Below are 23,970 nucleotides of genomic sequence, written 5' to 3'. Positions count from 1 at the left end.
GCAGCAACCACAGCCTCCCAGACACTGTTCAGAGAGGTGTACTGTTTTCCCTCCTTGTAAATCTCACATTTGATGATGGACCACAGGTTCTCAATGGGGTTCAGATCAGGTGAACAAGGAGGCCATGTCATTAGATTTCCTTCTTTTGTACCCTTTCTTGCCAGCCACGCTGTGGAGTACTTGGACGCGTGTGATGGAGCATTGTCCTGCATGAAAATCATGTTTTTCTTGAAGGATGCAGACTTCTTCCTGTACCACTGCTTGAAGAAGGTGTCTTCCAGGAACTGGCAGTAGGACTGGGAGTTGAGCTTGACTCCATCCTCAACCCGAAAAGGCCCCACAAGCTCATCTTTGATGATACCAGCCCAAACCAGTACTCCACCTCCACCTTGCTGGCGTCTGAGTCGGACTGGAGCTCTCTGCCCTTTACCAATCCAGCCACGGGCCCATCCATCTGGCCCATCAAGACTCACTCTCATTTCATCAGTCCATAAAACCTTAGAAAAATCAGTCTTGAGATATTTCTTGGCCCAGTCTTGACGTTTCAGCTTGTGTGTCTTGTTCAGTGGTGGTCGTCTTTCAGCCTTTCTTACCTTGGCCATGTCTCTGAGTATTGCACACCTTGTGCTTTTGGGCACTCCAGTGATGTTGCAGCTCTGAAATATGGCCAAACTGGTGGCAAGTGGCATCGTGGCAGCTGCACGCTTGACTTTTCTCAGTTCATGGGCAGTTATTTTGCGCCTTGGTTTTTCCACACGCTTCTTGCGACCCTGTTGACTATTTTGAATGAAACGCTTGATTGTTCGATGATCACGCTTCAGAAGCTTTGCAATTTTAAGAGTGCTGCATCCCTCTGCATGATATCTCACTATTTTTTACTTTTCTGAGCCTGTCAAGTCCTTCTTTTGACCCATTTTGCCAAAGGAAAGGAAGTTGCCTAATAATTATGCACACCTGATATAGGGTGTTGATGTCATTAGACCACACCCCTTCTCATTACAGAGATGCACATCACCTAATATGCTTAATTGGTAGTAGGCTTTCGAGCCTATACAGCTTGGAGTAAGACAACATGCATAAAGAGGATGATGTGGTCAAAATACTAATTTGCCTAATAATTCTGCACTCCCTGTATATATACTTCCTAAAATCCATAAACACAAGACAGCACCACCTGGAAGACCTATTATATCAGGTCTAGACTCGCCTACTGAAACACTATCGAAATACATTGACCGCTTCTTACAACCGTTTGTCAAGAACCTTCCATCGTATCTACAAGATACACGTGATGTTCTGGCAAAATTAGAAGACATCACATGGTCGCCAGAAATGACTTGGGTAACTCTAGATGTTAGTTCCCTCTACACCTGTATACCGAAGAATAGGGGCCTAGAAGCCATCTGTCATTTTTTGGCAAATAGATCGGCCTCATATTTGGAGCACACTAACATGATAGTAGACATGATTCGATTTATACTCGAGAACAATGTTTTCATCCATGAAGGAAAATTGTATAGACAGGCACAGGGAGTGGCGATGGGCTCACGCTTCTCGCCCTTCTATGCAAATTTGTACATGGGACTATTCGAAAAAGTACATCTGTGGATGAATTGTCCTTCCGATCTGACGGAGCACATAGTCTTTTGGGGAAGGTTTATCGATGATGTACTCATGATCTGGACTGGTGATGAATCACAGTTGGTTAGGTTTATTCATCATATCAACAACAATGACTTCAATATCAAAATGACATATGAACATAGTAAAGATCGGATCAACTTCCTAGATCTGGAAATATTTGTAGAGAATAATTGTGTACATTCTAATTTACATCGCAAATTGACTGCTTGCAATGCATTGTTACATGCCAACAGTTCTCATCCGACTGCACAAATCAATGCCATTCCCTTTGGGGAAATGGTTAGAATAAAGAAAAACTGCAGCGATGACAGGCTTTGTGAAGCAGAATTGGACAAACTAGAGAATAGGTTCATTCAGAGAGGCTATTCTAGACAAATCTTGAAGAATGCAAGAAAAAAACTTAAAAAAATGTCAAGATCATCACTCTTAATAAATAAGGGAAGAAAGAACATCACGTCTAAAAGATCTATATCATTTTGCACTTCTTTTAGCCAAAACAGCCAGGATATCTATAAGATTTTGTTCAAACATTGGAATGTTTTACACACCGATAACACTTTAAAACACATGTTATCCAATAAGCCACACATGGTACACAAAAAAGGTACCACCATTAGGGACTTAATATGTAAGAGCTTTTTACCACCTCTTAAGGACAAATCATTAACCTGGTTACCTGAAAAACCTAGTTTTTTTTTTTTCAATTGTAGCAGATGCAACATATGCCATATGGCGCTACACAAGACTCTCACTTTCCATTTCAATGGCAGTAAAATATATAAGATCCAAGACTTTATCAACTGCAATTCTAAATATGTGGTTTATGTTTTGATATGTGAATGTACAAAGATCTATGTGGGTAGTACTATTCGACCTCTGAAGGAGAGGATCCAGGAACATGTACGAGCCTTGCGAAATAATGACACATTTTCTCCACTTGTACGGCATGTGATGAAGGAACACTCTACACTAGAGATCCCTTTGTTAAAATACATGGGCATCAGTCAGACAAAAGCACACCTGAGAGGTGGTAATCGTGAGTTAGAACTTAGAAGAAATGAGTCAAGATGGATACTTAGATTGAAGAGTATACAACTAGGCATGAATTTAGATCATGAAATGCATCATTTCTTATAATCACGTATGTTCATACAGAAAGTTATACTATTATGGAATGTTTATGCTCTTTAACAGTGCTTAATGATGTTATTATGACAATTAGAAAGGGATAAGGAAGTGAATTATACGATCAAGCATGGCACAATTAAATCTTGCATGACACATGGCCACATCTACATATTATTTTAGCAATATGACCTGCTTGGAGACTAACATCACTTTATACTAATTTTTCTGGTGGGATTAGCCATATTCGCTAGATGGATAGAAGAAGTTTCTTGGGTCTTGGTGCTTCCCGTACTTTGGAGATAAATACACAACTTTTAAATGGATTACGAGTTTACTCAAGATGGCGCCCGTAATCGGACTTTGTCTGCGCGCTTGCGCGGATGGGCGCAGGCGCTGTCTTCAGCATCAGACTGTCTTTGCCAAAACAGCAGGCACCGAACGGCAGCATTGAGCGAGGTATATGGTCCGCTTTGTGATGGTACAAATTGGTGATTGGGTCATGCTCTTGTGTAATTAGCACTCACATGAGGGTCATTACTCCATTCAAAGATGGCGGGCATGTTAGTGCCATAATGAGATAACGTTCAGGGTGAGACTATAAACTAGCGCTTTAACAATGAGTCCTATTTCTACTACGATAAACTACATAATGCTATACTCAATGGGTATTCGGTTTTGCGCTGTATACACGAAAGGACGTTTTTCCTGCGAGGACGTCGCTACTTACTAGGTAGGAGTGGAAGTCCAAATAGTTGTAGGGATGGGGTTTTCTTTTTTCTTTTTCATTATGGATGTGCACATTGAGTACTAGACACGCTGTATAATTGGTATTTTGGAGACTTTGAACTCAGTGGGTTGCTTCATAATTTACTCAATTCTGTTGTATGGCAATGTTTTTACAACACTGCCGACAATGACTTCACACCTTTGCATTTTTGTATTTGTTTTAGATTATACAGTGTCTGTGTTTGGGGACAATTTCTGAGAGCTTTAGGACGCCTTGGTCATGCTTATTAAGCTCATTACATTCGGGATTTATCCTGTGGAGTTAAACTAGCACAGGTTGGTTGAACCCCTGGCAGACATTTTAATTTTAATTTTATATACTGTGGGTGTTTTGGATATGGGACACTGCCTTTTTATTTTACAGATGGATAATGCCCCTGCACCCTAGTGGACGTATGTAGCCTGTGCAGTACATATCAAACCTATGAGGATAAGGTACAGAACTGTGGCACTGACGTGTTAACTATGATAGTATCATAGACGACATTAGTCACTTAAAGATTATTCCTTTTCACTTTCTTCGGTGATATGATCCGTACTAACCAGCATGGAAACAACATACCTGATGTTTAACTGTAGGGTAACTAAAACGGCACAGTATATTTTTTTAAATTATAACATTAGTAATATAACTGGCCAAGATAAAGTGGACTAGTTCTCACACATTTGCAAGCTACATAGACAAAATTGTATGATTACAAGACCTTGGTGTAATGGTTTTTTGTTCACAATGTCCATAGTTATAGGAACCGGACACACATGCAGTGGTTTCTATGAAGATGGGTCTTGTTGCACGTTTTTAGACTAGAATAGATATTTATTGAATGAGCTATTGGGTATTGGGATATTAAGTTATAACAAGAGCTTATATAATTTTTTTTATCAGCCTTGATAAAGTCCCTCTCAGGGACGAAACACGCGTCGGCTGAATTTGGTTCGGAGTTTGCAATCAAGTTTTTGTATTGGATGACAGAACCTTCATTGCCTCGAGTTAAACACATTGGAGAGTGCACACTCGTTCCATGGATCGATTGGACCTGTGTGCATGGACTCTGAGTTTCTGGAAATTAATTGTTTGTCATTTGATTTGATGATTTGTGTTGGATTTATGTTATTTATATATGTAATGATTTAGTATTGTGATATACATGTTGTTTTGTTTGTAGTCACCTTATGTATATATTTATGTCATACTGTTATTTTTGGTTTTGTATTAAATTCGTGATTCCAGTAATGTAATTAAAGCCATTACACACTATTGACATTTATTTGGATCATACTACATCCATTCTTAGAAGCTTTAGTAGTATCAAAGGATCCATCGACTTAGCTATTACATGTGATTAACTATTTTTCAGTGTGCTCCATTCTTATGTTTGCTATAGTTTGTTGGCGCAAGTTTTCTTGCCCCACAATACATGTTTGACAACAGGCATGTTTAGATTGTATTGAGCACCTTCATTACACTCTATATTATAGGAAAGTGAGGCCTTGTGGTAGGGTTTTCTGAAGCTATTATGTAGTTCGACCACTCGTGTTGGCCATTGTCTATTACATACGCTGGCAGGCCCGTAGTCAGTTTGCATGGGCTTTATTTGGTGACATAATACGTGCTGCAGCCCATGGGGGACCCTTGGTGTACCAGCACCCTGGGGGACGCGCTAAAGACTTGAGAGGGACTACATATCCCAAGCTGGTTTGAGGCCCCAGGAGGCGGCCATTTTCACCTGCACCCACATGACACCAATGAGCGCTATAAAGCGCGTGGGGGCACCTCGCTGCGCGGGACGCGCTAACAGCACCCTGGGTACCAAAGTACCATATATTAAGGACTTACATGGTGCACCAGTATGACAATTGTGGGGTGTATAATTTACTAAACAACTACATTTAGGGGAGAGAACACTGGGGTCCTGGTTAGGAGGATCCCAGTGTACTACAGTTTGAACACACTGACACCGGCAAAAACTGGGTGTAATTATGTCAGGTGCTACTTCCCTACACCAATGTCACACCTGACTCCCTCTCAGACACTCCCTTTCATCGGAACTGTCCTGGACACAGTGCGGTTTCGGGCTTATCCTCCTGAAATTGAGTCCAGGATATTCAGGCTATGATACCGGTATTTCAGCCTCCATCCTGAATGCCTCAGGCTGCTGGGCCTCATGGCCTCCTGCATCCTGTTGGTCCAACATGCCATATGACACATGCGGGCTCTGCAGTGGGGCCTGAAGTTCCTTTGAGCCCAGCATCAGGATAAATCTCGGAGAGAACTCCACTAGATCTTCAGTTGTGACTAACGAACTGCGAATGGATCAGAGGCAAATCCCCCTCTCTTCCCTTCCCTAGCCAGATTGGACAGTAGTGACAGATGCATCACTTCTGGGATAGTGCAGCCATCTGGCAGAGGTGGAGATCAGAGACGTCTGGTCTCTGACATAGTCCAGACTCCACATAAACCTGGTGGAGCTCGGTGCAATCCGACTAACATTGGAGGCATTTCTTTAGTCTGTCAAGGGGTAGATGGTGCAGGTGTTCACGGACAACACCACCGCCATGTGGCACTGCAACAAGCAGGGCAGGTGGGGTCATGGACCCTTTGTCAAGAGGCTCTGTGCCTCTGGACATGGCTAGAACAGCAGATATCATCCCTGACGGCTCAACATCTGCCAGAGCAGACAAACTCAGTTGAAAATGTCTTCCTACTCACAGATGGCATCTCCATCCTGAGGTAGCGCAAGGTGCCTTTCAGCAGTGGGGAGAGACTTGGTTAGATCTGTTCTCCTCTGCTGAGAATGTGCAATGTCAGCAAGATGACAATTGATCGGAGACGCTTATTGTCTCCAGTGCAACTCAGGCCTAGTGTACGCCTTTCTGCCCATACCACTTCTGCCCAGAGACCTCAAGAAGATCAAGAGAGACTGGGCCCAAGTAATCCTCGTGGCTCTGGACTGTGCATGGTGAGTCTGGTATCCCAAGCTGCTGAGCATGTCCATTGATCCTCTGATCAGACTGCCTCTCTGGGAGGATCTCCTGTTGCAGCAGCAGAGGAGGTTTCTGCACCCGAGGAGATTGAGCGGCAACAGTTGACAGCTTTTGACCTTTCTCCCAAAGTCTGTGTAGTAATCTTAGCAGCCTGGCATCCGTTTACCAAAATAGTGTACGCCTGTTTTTGGAAGATATTTGTGGCAGGATGCACAGGCAAGTCTGTTGACCCACTTTCTGCCTCTCCCTGTGATGTGCTGCTGTTTATCCTTTCTATGGCCCAGCAGGGCTCTGCTATGGTGTAGGGAAATGCCTCCCTTGGCATGGTTACCCCGTAACCTTTTGCCTTTTGTTGATGCTAGTTATAATTGAAAGCGTGCTAGGATCCTGCTAACTGGGCCCCATCACCAGTGTTCTTTCCCTAACTTGTACTTTTGTTCCCTCAATTGGCACAACCCTAGCACACATATAAGTCCCTTGTAACTGGTACCCCTGGTACTAAGGGCCCTGTGGCCATTGAAGGTCTCTAAGGGCTGCAGCATGTATTATGCCACCCTGGGGACACCTCACTCAGCACATGCACACTGCCTCACAGCTTATGTGTGCTGGTGGGGAGAAAAAGACTAATTCGACATGGCACTCCCCTTAAAGTGCCATGCCCTCAACCCACTGCCTGTGGCATAGGTAAGTCACCACTCTAGCAGACCTTACAGCCCTAAGGCAGGGTGCACTATACCACAGGTAAGGGCATAGTTGTATGAGCACCATGCCCCTACAGTGTCTAAGCCAATTCTTAGACATTGTAAGTGCAGGGTAGCCATAAAGAGTATATGGCCTGGGAGTTTGTCAAATATAAACTTCACAGTTCCATAATGGCTACACTGAAATCTGGGGCGTTTGGTATCAAACTTCTCAACACAATAAATCCATGCTGATGACAGTGTGGGTTTTATTGAAAAATGCACATGGAGGGCATCTTAGAGATGCCCCCTGTATACCAGTCCAAACACCAGTGTTAGGCTGACCAGTTCCTGCCACCACGAAACGGGTTTCTGGCCACATGGGTGAGTGCCTTTGTCACTCTGTGGCCAGGAACAAAGCCTGCATTGGGTATAGGTGCTTCTCACCTCCCCCTGCAGGAACTGTAACACCTGGCTGTGAGCCCCAAATGCTCATGCCTGTTACAGCACCCCTCCGGACCCAGCCCCCACTTTTGGCGGCAAGTCTGTCGGAGATAATGAGGAAAACAAGGAGGCGTCACCCACCAGTCAGGACAGCCCGTAAGGTGTCCTGAGCTGAGGTGACCCCTGCCTTAAGAAATCCTCCATCTTGGTTTTGGAGGATTCCCCCAATAGGATTAGGGATGTGCCCCCCTCCCCTCAGAGAGGAGGCACCAGGGTGTAGCCACCATCCAGGACAGTAGCCATTGGCTACTGCCCCCCAGACCTAAACACACCCTTAAATTGAGTATTTAGGGGCGACCCTGAACCCAAGAAATCAGATTCATGCACCCTGAAAAAAGGAGGACTGCTTAGACGATGGAGATGACAACTGACTTGGCCCCAGCCCAACTGGCCTGTCTCCAGACTCAAAGAACCTGCATGGCGACGTTTCCAGCGGGACCAGCGACCTCTGAGGACTCAGACAACTGACCTGCACCTAAAAGACCAAGAACCTTGCGAGGACAGCAGCGCTGTCAAGAAACAACAACAACAAAACAAGTAATTTCAAAGAGACTCCAACTTCCCGCCAGAAGCGTGAGTCTTCTCACTCTGCACCCGACTCCCCCGGCTCGAGTTTGGAGAAACCAACACTGCCAAGAGGACTCCCAGGCGACTCCAACGACGTGGATACCCTGAGTCGACCTCCCTGCACCCCCTCAGCGATGCCTGCAGAGAGGATCCAGAGGCAAATATATTTTTCTATATAAAATCTGTTGGCCTGGAGTAAAGTCTTTGAGTGTGTGTTCCTCATTTATTGCCTGTGTGTGTACAACAAATGCTTAACACTACCCTCTGATAAGCCTACTGCTTAACCACACTACCACAAAATAGAGCATTAGAATTATCTAATTTTGTCACTATCAACCTCTAAGGGGCACCTGTGCACACAATCTCTCGCTTTGAGCTAGTATATACAGAGCCAACTTCCTACACTAGGGTTCTTATGAGTCAATATATGGGAACTTCTATTTCAGAAACAGTTAAAACCAATACAAACCAATGGAGCACAACAAGTTGGCCTTCTCAACATTCAGAAAACAAACACATGCCGGACAAACAAAAGCAAAAAGGGAATCTACTTCTGGACAAAATAACAAACTTAATTGCAGGGTAACTGCTACAGGGAGCCATTTTCCTACACCTAGATTATACAACACCCATGTCTTGCTGTGGACTGCATTCCCGGCCCTTTCTTCCCCATCATTTTACACTTTTAAATGAGAACTTTAACTGTGTGGATGCACCTTTTTTGAGTTTTTATCAATTTCAGGGGTAAAATTACCTAAATCGATTGAGAGCTACGTCCTGTTTAATGGATTGCCTTAAATACAACTGAATACTGTTGAATCATGCAGTTAAAGTGATGAAAGCTTTCTTTGTGCTGGCAACCATGCTTTACCATGGCTTGAAAATCTAGCTGTTTGGCGTACAGTCACCATCACTTTTAACATTTGTAAAGTCACCAGAACATGAGCTTTTTCTGATATTATTCTGCGGTGTTTCTAGTCGAGAATAAACATTTTTTGGCTTCAGAGTTGGAAACTTCATGCATCATCTGGTTGATGGGGAAAGTCAAAGTATAGAAATGTATACCTTTGGACCTGTACCAGGTACAGGCTCCTTTGAAAGGTTCGTTTTTGTATTTAATAAAAATCCACTCAAATGGTGAAGTCAGAATTTTATTAAATATATTGGAAATGTAACTTTTATAAATTACCTTTACCCTGTGAGGCTGCTGGAAGTATATTTGCACTAGCTCTCAAGCAACTGCCTACTCTGTACTTGGCCTGAATTAGGTGTGAAAACTGCTCCAAGAGCAGAGACAATGTCCTGGCAGTGGGGATGTGTTTTCTTCCCCTGGCAACAGTGTATAAACCTTATTCAGTGCGCCCTTAGTGGCTCAGGTAGTGCCAGCTACTTCCTTCAGGGATGGCAAAGCATTGCATCTGACAGGTAGGTTCTCAAATTGTCCAGCTGGGCTATGCACTTCCATTCCTTTTTGACCCACTGCTCATCCACCTACATCAGAGCAGCTTTCAGAGGACCATCTGTCCATTTTAAACCAGGAGATAGAGGCTTTTTTGGCCATAGACCGGGTACAAGCCTCGGAAGCATCTTTCCTGCTTGGGACTTTGATCTCTAAATGCATTCCTGCGCAAGGGCAAATTGAAAATGCTCATGGTGGCCCAGGCTCTTTATGCCCGGGATACCAGAGACTGTATGGTACAGCTGGACTTGCAGGATGCCTGTTATAACATTCCTGTTCTGCAGGGCTGCAGGCACTTCCTACGGTTTAGGATGAGCCGCAAGCACTTTCAGTTTACTGTTCTCACCTTTGACCTCACCAGTGCCCCCGAGTGTTCATAAAAGGGATGGCAGTGGACACTGCCCATCATCAGATGTCAGGGGTACCAGTCTTCCCCTACCTTGATGACCAGCCTTTAAAGACTGGCTCGCCACAGTCAGTTGTAGACCACCTCCAGATGTTGTTTGACCTGTAACTATTGTTGAGTTTCTCAATCATGCTGCTGAAGTCACACCTGACTCCTTCGCAGAGGCACCCTTTTTATTGGACCTATCCTGGATATTGTGCACTTTTTAACTTTTTCTCCTGGACATCAGGGATTAGATCCCAAAGTTTTACCCTCTATTCTTGGGCTCTGAGGCTCCTCCTATATTCTGGGGCTGCCCTCCTATATTCTGCTTGCTGACCATGACAGCAGGCACATGGTGAGCCCTGCAGTGGGATTTGAAGTCTGTGGATTCAACATCAGGGGAACATGTCAGACTCCATCCCGGTGTCGGAGAAGACTTCAAACGATCTGCATTAATGGCTGCTCCACCACAATTGGACCAGTAGTAGATCCCCCTCTCTCCCACCCACTATTAGATTGGAAAGGTCATTTGCAAGAGGTGGAGATCAGAGAACTCAACCATGTGTAACTGCAGCAAACTGGGAGTGGTGGGGGTCCTGTTTCCTGTGCCAGGAAGCTCTACGTCTCTGGAACTCATTCTGTCTGCAGAGCATTTCTAGTGTGGTACACCACCTACTACAGGCTTTGAACGCCAAGGTGTATGAACCTAGTTAGTGATGTCTAGTAAATCTGAAATGCCAGTTACACCCAGAAGTGGTGCAGGGCATTGTCCATCATAAGGGAAAACCCTGTCTTTATCTTCCTTACGCCACGGCTGAGAATGTGCAGTGTCCTTGCTTTAATACGCTGGTGTTCCTGAGAAGGCACACCCCTCGGAGATACATTCCGCATGAAGAGGAACCCTGAGCTCCCTTACGCATTCCTGCCACTACCTCTCCTGCCCAGAGTTCTGAAGATGATCTGTAATAATTGAGCCTAAGTCATACTATCAACTTTGGATCAGGAGAGTGTAATATCCAGGACTTCTCCTCCAAACAGACTTCCACTTTGGAACGATCTTCTGTCAGCATAGCAGGGCATGGTCTTGCACCCAGGCCTGCACAACCAGTACCTCCTTGCGTGGATATTGAACAACTGTCATTTCCTTTGACCTCCCTCCTGAAGTCGTGATGACATATGTACCCAGGTGCCCTTCCTTGAAATCTGTGTATTCTGGGCGCTGGTATCAGTTTGTAACTGGTACCTGCCAGATATACCCACTGCAAGCCAAACTGTTGGATGCATTTGTTTGTTTTGTCTTTGGCTCAGCAAATACTTCCTGTGAGCACTGTCAAAGGCTATATGTTAGTCCTGTCAAAGTTTTTACATTTGTCGGACCATTTCTTGTTCATATCACCTGTGATGTGTTCTGGCAAAGCCCTTTGTGATGCCACAGTTTGTCTTAAATCTGGTTCTCACTTTTCTTATCTTGTACCGTTTTTGAACTAATGCACAGTTGTCTATTCTCACCTTAAAATGGTCTTTCTGGTTGCAGTAACATCCACACACTGCGATCGAGCTTCATGGCCTTTCAGTTTGTCCTCCATGTGCCACATTTCTTTTCAACAATGTTGAGGATTTGAACAACGTTCCTTCTGAATGTGATGTTGACTTTTCATATCTGGCAAGCCATTTCTTCCGACCTTCTTTGCTCTGCCACATACCTTGAAGGAAGAAGAGCCACTCCCTCATTAGGACACTGTAAGAGTGCTTTTACATCAATCACACCAATGAACATCAGGTGAACAATCAGCCTTTGTAGGGCTCTCTGGGGGCAAAAAAAGGCAAGGCAGTCCAGAAACGGACCATCTCACTATGGCTAGCTCTCTGTATCTGCTACACAATGGTGAAAAAGCAACCTCTAAAAGGTTTGAGGGCTTATTCCACCAGAACAAAGACTGATGCCATTGCATTGGCAATCAGATTTCTTTTCCCTAAATATAGCGTGGCAACTTGGGCTGGATTGTTCTAATTGGAACAGGGTCACGACTGAGTTGCATATAGCTGAGTAGACATGGTCTGCAAAATAACAATGGATTGGAATATGTAGCTCGAGTAATTACCAGTAGCTGAGATTATTCAAGCATTGCATACATCACTTTTTGTATACGTTACCGTCGCCCTAAGTAGAGTGAGTATGCCCAGACAGTTTCTGTGCACACTGTTCCTCTGGAACCAAGCTGTCTCTGGCTGATGAGCCGAAAACTAGGGCGAAACCAATGGTTCAGTTCTGGGAGGACCTGGTTTGGCAGTGTAGGCTGGAATGTTGGGAATGTAGCCGGGTCAAGACTGAATTTCATGGCTGGGTCCAAAGTGAGGTGACATGGTGTGCAAAATAATCATTGATTGGTGGCTGAGAATAATTCAAGCATTCCATCCACTACTATATTGACAGTTTCGACAGAATGGGCATTTTTTCCATTTCTGTCCAGCAGGACTTTTTGTTCTGAGCCATTCCACATACCCACAAACCCACCACCATGGGAGGTAACTGTTAAAAAATTGAAGAATCTGCAGTTAAAACTCGCTCTCAGAAAAACAAATTACCTTCAGTAACTTCCTTCCTAGAGGATACTGTATCTCCCTGCCTAGCCACCTACCACTTCTGTCAAAAGGTCTCCTTTCCATCTGAAAATCTGCTGATGGTCTCCGCCTCTCAGGGTGGGCCATTTCTTGAAAGAAACTGACATCCATGTGCATGAGTGGTGCCTATACGCGGCTCCTCTTCTCACTTCAAGTGGAATGAAGTTAATGCACATTAGCCCAGCGTCACCTACTAGCATGCAGGAGCTTTGCTTTGGAGTGTTCCTGATCCATTCTGGTGGCTAGGGATATCCACAAGGTGAGGAATCTGGTATTACATAGAGTATCCACCATGAAATGTTTTTCTGAAGGGTAAGTAGCTTGGTCTACATTCCACTGCTGCAGCTGCAGTGGCGGCCTGCTCAAAGAAGATTTCCCTTCTAAAAGATGAGTCACTTTATGCATTCCAAGCGTTTTGACTTTTAGCCTTTCACTAGGACCAATCACTTGTTGTATCGGAGCAGGACTCCACCGCTGTCGGCCTTAAATTACTCCCCGTTCCTGGTCAGCCTCTTCCATTGACTATCAAAGGCACTTTGCGCTTTTTTGGGCTATTTTCACTTACATTTCTAAAAAAAATATATCTCCAGTTCCCTTTATTGGATTTTTGTTGGATAGGTCTTATTCTACTCATAAACTATTTATCTTTGTTTTAGAATTCGTTGTGGCATTTTATTGCTTTTTGTGACTTTTTCTACTGCATACGTACTGTTTAAATATTTCATAGATTGCCGTTGATATAGGTCTTACTGGTTCGTGTCACTTTTACCTGGGATTGAGCATTTGTTTATTTTAGTTCATTTGTGTAACATCTAGCAGGTGATGGCCTTATCCTTTGAGATGGACACCTGTCCAGTCAAAATAATAATCCACTGTTCGATGGCATCTGTCGCTGTAGATACGCATGTTTTGCAATAGCTCGCCATCTGGTGTTGGGCCGGAGTGTTACAAGTTGTTTTTCTTCGAAGAAGTCTTTCGAGTCACGGGACCGAGTGACTCCTCCTTTTGTCTCCATTGCGCATGGGCGTCGACTCCATCTTCGATTGTTTTTTTTCCGCCATCGGGTTCGGACGTGTTCCTGTCGCTCCGAGTTTCGGAACGGAAAATTAGCTAATTTCGGAAGATTTTCGTCTGTATTGTTGCGTTCGGGATCGGCGTACTTAGATTCAACACCGCATCGAAGAGCTCCGGTGCCCTTCGGGGTAGTTTTTCGATCCCCCGTCTGCGCCTGGTCGCCCGACCGCGTGCTGAAGAACGCCGATGGAACGGACCCCGTTCCGTTTCTGCCCCAAATGCCACAATAAATACCCCTATACAGACCAACACTTGGTCTGTAACCTGTGCCTGTCACCTGAGCACAGTGAAGACACCTGTGAGGCCTGTCGTGCGTTCCGGTCCCGAAAGACACTCCGAGACCGTCGAGCCAGAAGACTTCAGATGGCGTCCGCGCCGACAGCCCACCGAGAGTTCGAGGAGCAGGAAGAGGAAGGTACCTTCTCGATCCAAGAATCGGACTCCGAAGGATTCGACGATACACAAACCGTGAGTAAGACGTCGAAAACCACACAAAGGAAAATTTACAAGGCCCAGGGGACGCCACTGCCATCAGGCCATGGCTCCACCCATAAATTCGGTGACCGACCGTCGGCATCGAAAAAGGCCCAAACAGTGCCGAGATCGTCCGACTCCGGTCGAGACACCGGCACGCAGCCTTCTCGGGAGCGAGAAAGTGCTGGAGACAAGCCTCGACACCGAGATGCCGGTGTGGACACGGCTCGACGCCGAGACAGCGGCACCGAAGAAGATCGGCGCCGAGAGGTTTCGGCCCCGAAAAAGAAAAAAGTCACCTCGGAGCCGAAAAAACATGCAGACAGGGTTTCGGTGCCGAAACAAACTGCAAGCGACCCAGCTTCAGGCTCTTATACAGAAGAGCACTCGCTAACCTCCCAAATGCAAAAGCATAGGTTTGAGGAAGAGCTACAATCAACTGATGTGGACCATACGCAAAAGCGTATCTTCATACAGCAGGGGACAGGAAAAATAAGCACCCTTCCCCCCATTAGAAGAAAGAGAAGGTTGGAGTTCCAAACTGAACAGACACCACAACCAAAAGTGGTGAAAAGAGTTACCCCACCACCCTCTCCTCCGCCCGTGCTTAACGTCTCACCAGCACGAACTCCATCACACTCCCCTGCTCACACCACCATAAGCCAGGGTGACCAAGATCAAGACGCATGGGACCTATACGACGCCCCAGTGTCAGATAACAGTCCGGAGGCATACCCTACGAAGCCATCTCCACCAGAAGACAGCACCGCGTATTCTCAAGTGGTGGCTAGAGCAGCACAATTTCACAACGTAAGCCTCCACTCAGAACAGGTCGAGGATGATTTTTTATTCAACACACTCTCCTCCACCCACAGCTCATACCAAAGCCTGCCTATGCTCCCTGGTATGCTCCGGCACGCGAAATAAATCTTTAAGGAGCCGGTCAAAAGTAGGGCAATCACACCAAGGGTGGAAAAAAAGTATAAGGCGCCTCCTACAGACCCGGTTTTCATCACTACACAGCTGCCACCAGACTCTGTCGTTGTAGGAGCAGCTAGGAAAAGGGCCAACTCTCACACATCTGGAGATGCACCACCCCCAGATAAAGAAAGCCGCAAGTTCGATGCAGCTGGTAAGAGTCGCAGCACAAGCTGCAAACCAGTGGCGCATCGCAAACTCCCAGGCACTACTTGCGCGCTATGACAGAGCCCACTGGGACGAGATGCAACATCTCATTGAACATCTGCCCAAGGACTTACAAAATAGGGCAAAACAAGTGGTTGAGGAGGGACAGACCATTTCCAACAACCAGATCCGCTCCTCCATGGACGCTGCAGATACAGCTGCACGGACAATTAATACATCTGTAACTATCAGAAGGCATGCATGGCTCCGAACGTCTGGATTTAAACCAGAGATTCAACAAGCAGTTCTCAATATGCCTTTTAATGAAAAAGAACTGTTCGGTCCAGAAGTGGACACAGCGATTGAGAAACTCAAAAAAGATACGGACACTGCCAAAGCCATGGGTGCACTCTACTCCCCGCAGAGCAGAGGGAATTACAGCACATTCCGTAAAACACCCTTTCGAGGGGGGTTTCGGGGTCAGAGCACACAAGCCAGCACCTCACAAGCAACACCGTCCAGTTACCAGGGACAGTATAGAGGAGGTTTTCGGGGACAATATAGAGGAGGGCAATTCCCTAGAAATAGAGGAAGATTTCAGAGCCCCAAAACCCCTACTACTAAACAGTGACTCACATGTCACTCACCCCCTCCACACAACACCAGTGGGGGGAAGAATAAGTCACTATTACAAAGCATGGGAGGAAATCACTACAGACACTTGGGTTCTAGCAATTATCCAACATGGTTATTGCATAGAATTTCTACAATTCCCTCCAAACATACCACCAAAAGCACAAAATTTAACAACACACCATTCCAATCTCCTGGAGATAGAAGTGCAGGCACTATTGCAAAAGAATGCAATCGAATTAGTGCCAAACACACAAATAAACACAGGAGTTTACTCACTGTATTTTCTGATACCAAAGAAGGACAAAACGCTGAGACCAATCCTAGACCTCAGAGTAGTGAACACTTTCATCAAATCAGACCACTTTCACATGGTCACACTACAAGAAGTATTGCCATTGCTAAAACTACACGACTACATGGCAACTTTAGACCTCAAGGATGCTTATTTCCATATACCAATACACCCATCGCACAGGAAATACCTAAGGTTTGTATTCAAGGGAATACATTACCAATTCAAGGTACTGCCTTTCGGATTAACAACCGCACCAAGAGTCTTTACCAAATGTCTAGCGGTAGTCGCTGCACACATAAGAAGGCAGCAAATACATGTGTTCCCATATCTAGACGACTGGCTAATCAAGGCCCATTCGTTCATACAGTGCTCAAATCACACAAATCATATCATACAAACCCTCTTCAAACTAGGGTTCACCGTCAATTTCACAAAATCCAACATTCTGCCGCGCAAGGTACAACAATACCTGGGAGCCATAATAGACACATCAAAAGGAGTAGCCACTCCAAGTCCACAAAGAATTCGAAATTTCAACACCATCATACAACGCATGAATCCAACACAAAGGATACACGCAAAGATGGTACTACAACTCCTAGGCATGATGTCTTCATGCATAGCCATTGTCCCAAACGCAAGACTGCACATGAGGCCCTTACAACAGTGCCTAGCATCACAATGGTCACAAGCACAGGGTCACCTTCTAGATCTGGTGTTAATAGACCGCCAAACTTACCTCTCGCTTCTGTGGTGGAACAACATAAATTTAAACAAGGGGCGGCCTTTCCAAGACCCAGTGCCACAATACGTAATAACAACAGATGCTTCCATGACAGGGTGGGGAGCACACCTCGATCAACACAGCATACAAGGACAATGGAACGTACATCAAACAAAACTGCATATAAATCACCTAGAACTTCTAGCAGTTTTTCAAGCACTAAAAGCTTTCCAACCAATAATAGTTCACAAATACATTCTCGTCAAAACAGACAACATGACAACAATGTATTATCTAAACAAGCAAGGGGGGACGCACTCCACGCAGTTAAGCCTGCTAGCACAAAAGATTTGGCGTTGGGCAATTCACAACCAAATTCGCCTAATAGCACAATTTATACCAGGGATCCAAAATCAACTCGCAGACAATCTCTCTCGAGATCACCAACAGGTCCACGAATGGGAAATTCACCCCCAAATTCTGAACACTTATTTCAAACTCTGGGGAACACCTCAGATAGACTTGTTTGCGACAAGGGAGAACGCAAAATGCCAAAACTTCGCATCCAGATACCCACACAAACAGTCTCAAGGCAATGCCCTATGGATGAACTGGTCAGGGATATTTGCTTACGCTTTTCCTCCTCTCCCTCTCCTTCCTTACCTGGTAAACAAACTCAGTCAAAACAAACTCAAACTCATATTGATAGCACCAACTTGGGCAAGGCAACCCTGGTACACAACGCTGCTAGACCTATCAGTAGTACCCTGCATCAAATTGCCCAACAGGCCAGATCTGTTGACACAGCACAACCAAAAGATCAGACACCCAGATCCAGCATCGCTGAATCTAGCAATCTGGCTCCTGAAATCCTAGAATTCGGGCACTTACAACTTACACAAGAATGTATGGAAGTCATAAAACAAGCCAGAAGGCCATCCACCAGGCACTGCTATGCAAGTAAATGGAAGAGGTTTGTTTGCTACTGCCATATTAATCAAATACAACCATTACACACAACTCCAGAACATGTAGTGGGTTACTTGCTTCACTTACAGAAATCTAACCTGGCTTTCTCTTCCATTAAAATACACCTTGCAGCAATATCTGCATACCTGCAGACTACCTATTCAACTTCCCTATATAAGATACCAGTCATTAAAGCATTCATGGAGGGCCTTAGGAGAATTATACCACCAAGAACACTACCTGTTCCTTCATGGAACCTAAATGTTGTCCTAACTAGACTTATGGTTCCACCTTTTGAACCCATGCACTCCTGCGACATACAGTTCCTAACCTGGAAGGTGGCATTTCTCATCGCCATTACTTCCCTAAGACGAGTAAGCGAGATTCAGGCGTTTACAATACAGGAAACTTTTATACAACTACACAAGAATAAGGTCGTCCTAAGGACCAATCCTAAATTTTTGCCAAAGGTTATTTCACCGTTCCATCTAAATCAAACAGTGGAACTTCCAGTGTTCTTTCCACAGCCAGATACCGTAGCTGAAAGGGCACTACATACATTAGATGTCAAAAGAGCATTGATGTATTACATTGACAGAACAAAAAACATCAGAAAGACTAAACAACTATTTATTGCATTTCAAAAACCTCATGCAGGAAACCCAATATCAAAACAAGGTATAGCCAGATGGATAGTTAAATGCATCCAAATCTGCTACCTTAAAGCTAAACGATAGCTGCCCATTACACCAAGGGCACACTCAACCAGAAAGAAAGGTGCTACCATGGCCTTTCTAGGAAACATCCCAATGCAAGAAATATGTAAGGCAGCCACATGGTCTACGCCTCACACATTCACCAAGCACTACTGTGTAGACGTGTTATCCGCACAACAAGCCACAGTAGGTCAAGCCGTATTAAGAACATTATTTCAGACTACTTCCACTCCTACAGGCTGATCCACCGCTTTTGGGGAGATAACTGCTTACTAGTCTATGCAAAACATGCGTATCTACAGCGACAGATGCCATCGAACGGAAAATGTCACTTACCCAGTGTACATCTGTTCGTGGCATCAGTCGCAGTAGATTCGCATGTGCCCACCCGCCTCCCCGGGAGCCTGTAGCAGTTTGGAAGTTACCTTCAATTATTCATATATGTATCATCTCAACCTTAAATAGGTGCATACTTAGTCACTCCATTGCATGGGCACTATTACTACAATTCAACTCCTACCTCACCCTCTGCGGGGAAAAACAATCTAAGATGGAGTCGACGCCCATGCGCAATGGAGACAAAAGGAGGAGTCACTCGGTCCCGTGACTCGAAAGACTTCTTCGAAGAAAAACAACTTGTAACACTCCGGCCCAACACCAGATGGCGAGCTATTGCAAAACATGCGAATCTACTGCGACTGATGCCACGAACAGATGTACACTGGGTAAGTGACATTTTCATTACTGCAGTCATTTAGCCATTGTTCATGAGAATTATAATGTATTTTCTTCTCTCAACAGTTTCTTTCAGCACTATATGTTTGGCAGTGTGAGTCGTGAACCAATAACCAGAATGCACCTTTCTACACTTATGCAGCAAACCGACATCTTTGCTACCAATAACGTGGATAAAGATAAGGTAATATTCCAATGATTTATTTAAATCATGTTATTAAATTGAAAAATATATATTATGCTGCAATTAAGAATGGCATTGATTATGTAAGTGGCTCTGAATTCTGTCAAACTAAATTAATTGTGTTAAATATAAGACCATTTCAGCACCACTCTCAAGAAAAATAACCCCAGCCTGTCCCATTGATAGAATCTTTCTGATTTCTTTCAGACATTCTTTTTGTTGTTTTATAAAGTTTTAAACTTTTGCACTTCTCTCTATTAATACCTAGTGGTCTGCAGTCACCATTGAGGAATCTAGTTAAAATGTAATATTACCCCGGACCACTTAATGTTGCAGTTTAACGGGTATGTCCTAGGAAGTGCTGCTCCATGGTTATTGAATTTGAAGTTTGTGATGTGACATCTGTTGCCCTATATAAAGTGCTGCAAAGTCTGTGACACAAGATCCTTTGTTTCTGTGCTATATGAGATGTAACAAAGGTCACCTCCACAATCTGTGGGTTTTAAAGCCCTGCAACAAATGTTGCAGAGAGACGCAAAGCTTGCTATAACCTCCCTTAAGGCTATGAAAGAAACCCACAAGATCCAGAATGCTTCCTGACACTAGTCACCAAAGAGGCATGATAGGTACCACAAGGAACATAAAAGGTCCTCTTACTCATCGCCATTGGAATTCTGCGGAAGGCCCAGAGAGCGGTGTGATTCATCGAAACAGATCCCAGTATTCAACCCCATAAAATTTACTGCACCTTAGCAACAGATAGAAATCATTCACATGGCAGTCTTAGCCATCTTTGCAGAGAATTCCTCTAGTGTACCTCCTAACACAGACTTGAAATTGATAAAAGGAATAGAGGAACAGGTATTGAAGGCACCGCCTCCCTTTAGACATATTGACCATACAAATTACTTCAAGATTAATTAATAACATGGATCTACTTCATTTGCCATTATTTAATTCCATATGGGGTGAAATGTTCTTATCACAATGTATAGAAATGCATACCACATATTTACTCATACCATACACTCTACATCTAAAATCGTATTACATACCAGTCATTACTCACTCACAGTATAACATTGGTATACATTCTGTGAACCAAATAATTTTTTCCTGCAGTTGCATATATACATGTCATTTTCCTCATTCATTTCGCTATAAACCACAGACAATTTAGCCTCTAATGCGCCTCCATCCGTCACCATGGGTTCTGTGGTCCCATCAACTCCAGTGTGGCGATTGTGGCCCAACGTACGTGATGATCTGTACCTGTAAGGTCTTGTAACTGCTGCTGATTGCTTCGTTGTTAGTATTAGTTAAGGTGCAGTCTGAGGCAGTACTTGTGATAGATTTGCTTTTCTAAGCTGCTCAAATAAAGTCAGCGTGGTTCACAAGGGAGTCAGGAATACCTCAGATTTCCAAATTCAGTCGAAATGTGCTCAAGATTCCATGACCTTTTTGGGTCTGACTCTGACAAATTGGGGTTTCAAAATGATCCCATAGGATTAGGCATGATGGTGATGGTGGAGAGGCTGATAAACTCCTCCTAACTGACTCTCTCTACAGAATGATGTGCTGGCTACATGCAGACTGGTCTTCGCTCTATAAAGTAAATGTTTGAAGCATGTGCTAGTGTAGATCAGTCAGTCAATCAGAGTTTATAAAGCGCAACTACTTACCCGTTAGGGTCTCAAGGCATAGGGGGCGTTGTAGCTTGTACCGGAGGTCGATTAAAAAAGCAATTTCTTCAGTTCGATTGTGACGCTGGGGGAGGGATTTAGTTTGTCTGATGTGGATAGGTAGGGCGTTCCAGGCGGTGGAGGCGAGTTAGGAGAAGGTGCGTCCTCCTGTTCTGGTTTTTCTAATGCGTGGTACTTCTGTGAGAGAGAGCTGGGCTGATCGTAGGGTCCTGTGGGGTATGTCGAAGTTGAGTCCCTGGTGCACGTAGGCTCTTCCGGTGTTGTGGAAGGTTTTATATGCATAGGTGAGGATTTTGAAAGTGATTCTTCTCTCAGTGGGGAGCCAGTGCTGGGTGCGTAGGTGCTGTGAGATGTGGTCGTGTCGGGGTAGGTTGAGGATCAATCTGGCAGCGGCGTTCTGGATGTTTGCAATTTGCGGGTGAGTTTTTTGTTGATTCCGGCGTAGAGTGCGTTGCCGTAGTCCAGTCTGCTGGTGATGAGGGCGTGTGTGACGGTCTTTCTATGCTAGATGGGGATCCATTTGAAGGCCTTGCGGAGGGTGCAGAAGCAGATGGAGGTGACTGAGTTGATCTGATGGTTCATGCTGAGGTCGGGTCCAGGATGATTCTGAGGTTGCGGGCTTTGCTGACGGGGGTAGGTGGGTTTCCAAGGGTGGGTGGCCACCAGGAGTTGCTCCATGCGTTGGGTTGAGGGCCTAGGATGAGTACCTCGGTCTTGTTTGTGTTGACTTGAAGGCAGCTATCTCTCATCCAGTTGGCGACTGCTTTCATGCCCTCGTGGAAGTTATGTCTGGCCTTGTCTGGTTCGTTGGAGAGGATGAGTTGGGTGTCGCCGGCGTAGGAGATGTTTATTCCGTAGCTTCTGACGATGGTGGGTAGCAGGGCCATGTAGACGTTGAACAGCGTGAGCCTGAGGGAGGATCCTTGGGGCACTCCGCAGGTGGTGGGTGTGGGTTCTGCGAGGAAGGGGGCGAGTCTCACTCGTTGCGTTCTGCCGGAGAGGAAGGATTGGATCCAGACGAGGGCCGCGCCTCTAATGACGTCTAAGTGGAGTCTTCTTATCAGGATGTGATGGGAGACTGTGTTGAACGCTGCCGAGAGGTCAAGTAGGATGAGTACCGCCGTCTCTCCCGTGTCCAGTAGGGAGCAGATGTCATCTGTTGCGGACAGGAGGGTCGTTTCGGTGCTGCGGTTTGACCTTAATCCAGATTGGGAGATGTTGAGGATGTTGTGGCTTTCTAAAAGCGTGGTGAGTTGGCAGTTGACTGCTTTTTCTATCACTTTCGTAGGAAATGGAAGTAGGGAGATGGGCCTGAAGTTTTTGAGGTCGGTGGGGTCAGCCGAGGGTTTCTTGAAGAGGGTGTTGATCTCGGCATGTTTCCAGTCGTCGGGGAAGGTGGCGGCAGCTAGTGAGCAGTTGATGGTGAGGCGGAGCTTGGGGGTGATGGTGTCTGCAGCTCTGTTGAAGACGTGATGGGGGCATGGGACCGTGGGGGCCCCGGACTGTATGGACTTCATGGTATTCAATGTAACTTCAGTGGAGAGGGGTGTTCAGGTGGAGATTGTGGGTTTGTTGGTGTCGGTGATTGGACGGGGGGGGTCTGCGCATGGGTTGTCCTCGTTGAAACTGTCGTAGATGGTCTTCATTTTGTGGTAGAAGTAGGCGTTGAGTCTGTCGCATAGGTCCTGTGAGGGTGGGATGTCCGTTGTCTCGCTGTTGGGTTGGGCGAACTCCTTGATGATGTTGAAGAGTTCCTTGCTGTTGTGTGTTTGTGAGATCTGTCTTGGATAGCCTTCTTCCTGGTGTTTCTGATGAGTTGGTGGTGTGCGGTGGTGGTGGCTTTGAAGTTGCTGTGGGCTTCTGGTGATTTAGTGTTTCTCAATGATTTTCTCAAGGCGGCAACAGGTGCGTCTTGAGTCCCAGAGTTCGAGGGTGAACCAGCTGGCTCTCTTTGCGTGGGTGGTGGTGTTCTTTTTTGAGGGGGGCTATGGTGTTGGCGCAGTCAGTGATCCACTTGTGGAATGTGCGTGCTGCGGTGTGTGGGTCATTGTTGCGTGCGATGGTGGGTGCGGCAAGGGCACCGGTTATTCTTATCCAGTTTCTATGTGATGGCTGGAGTTAGGGTCTTGTGATGGTAGATGCATCGGTGATCTGTTCATGTGAGTTCCGTGGTGTGGCTTAAAGTAGCGGAGGTTCCTGTAGTGAAGAGGGGATCGAGGGGATGTCCTGCTGAGTGTGTTGGCTCTGTCACGATTTGTCGAAGTCCTATGTTGTGGAGGTTGTCTAAGAGGGATGTGGTGTTGGGGTCTTGTGGTTTCTTGAGGTGGAAGTTGGTCTCCCAGCAGGGTGTAGTTGGTGTCTACGATTGCTTGTGCAGAGATGAAGTCCGTGATGGAGTCGGTGAAAGGTGTGCGGGATCCGGGAGGGCGGTGGGTGATGGTTCCTCTGATGGTGGATGTCGGACTGGTGTGTATCTGGAAATGGAAGTGTTCCATCAGGTTAGTGGCTTCTTTGGAATCTTTGGAGTGTGTGTTCAGCTGGAGGTTGGACCTGTGGACGATGGCGTTCACTC

The 23,970-nt window shown here is 45.4% G+C and overlaps 1 protein-coding gene across 1 annotated transcript in view; it reads left to right on the top strand.

The window, feature by feature from the left end:
* Nucleotides 1-23,970, top strand: part of DNAAF9 (dynein axonemal assembly factor 9) — a 597,478-nt gene that overhangs the window by 361,244 nt on the left and 212,264 nt on the right. Inside the window, exon 25 of the mRNA XM_069205040.1 lies at nt 19,578-19,695. Within this exon, the coding sequence (XP_069061141.1) occupies nt 19,578-19,695 (118 nt within the window). The remainder of the gene's footprint in view (nt 1-19,577; nt 19,696-23,970) is intronic.

This window comes from Pleurodeles waltl, chromosome 1_2 (assembly GCF_031143425.1).
Source record: "Pleurodeles waltl isolate 20211129_DDA chromosome 1_2, aPleWal1.hap1.20221129, whole genome shotgun sequence".
NCBI classification, from domain to species: Eukaryota; Metazoa; Chordata; class Amphibia; order Caudata; family Salamandridae; genus Pleurodeles; species Pleurodeles waltl.
This window is presented reverse-complemented; position numbering and strand designations above follow the sequence as displayed.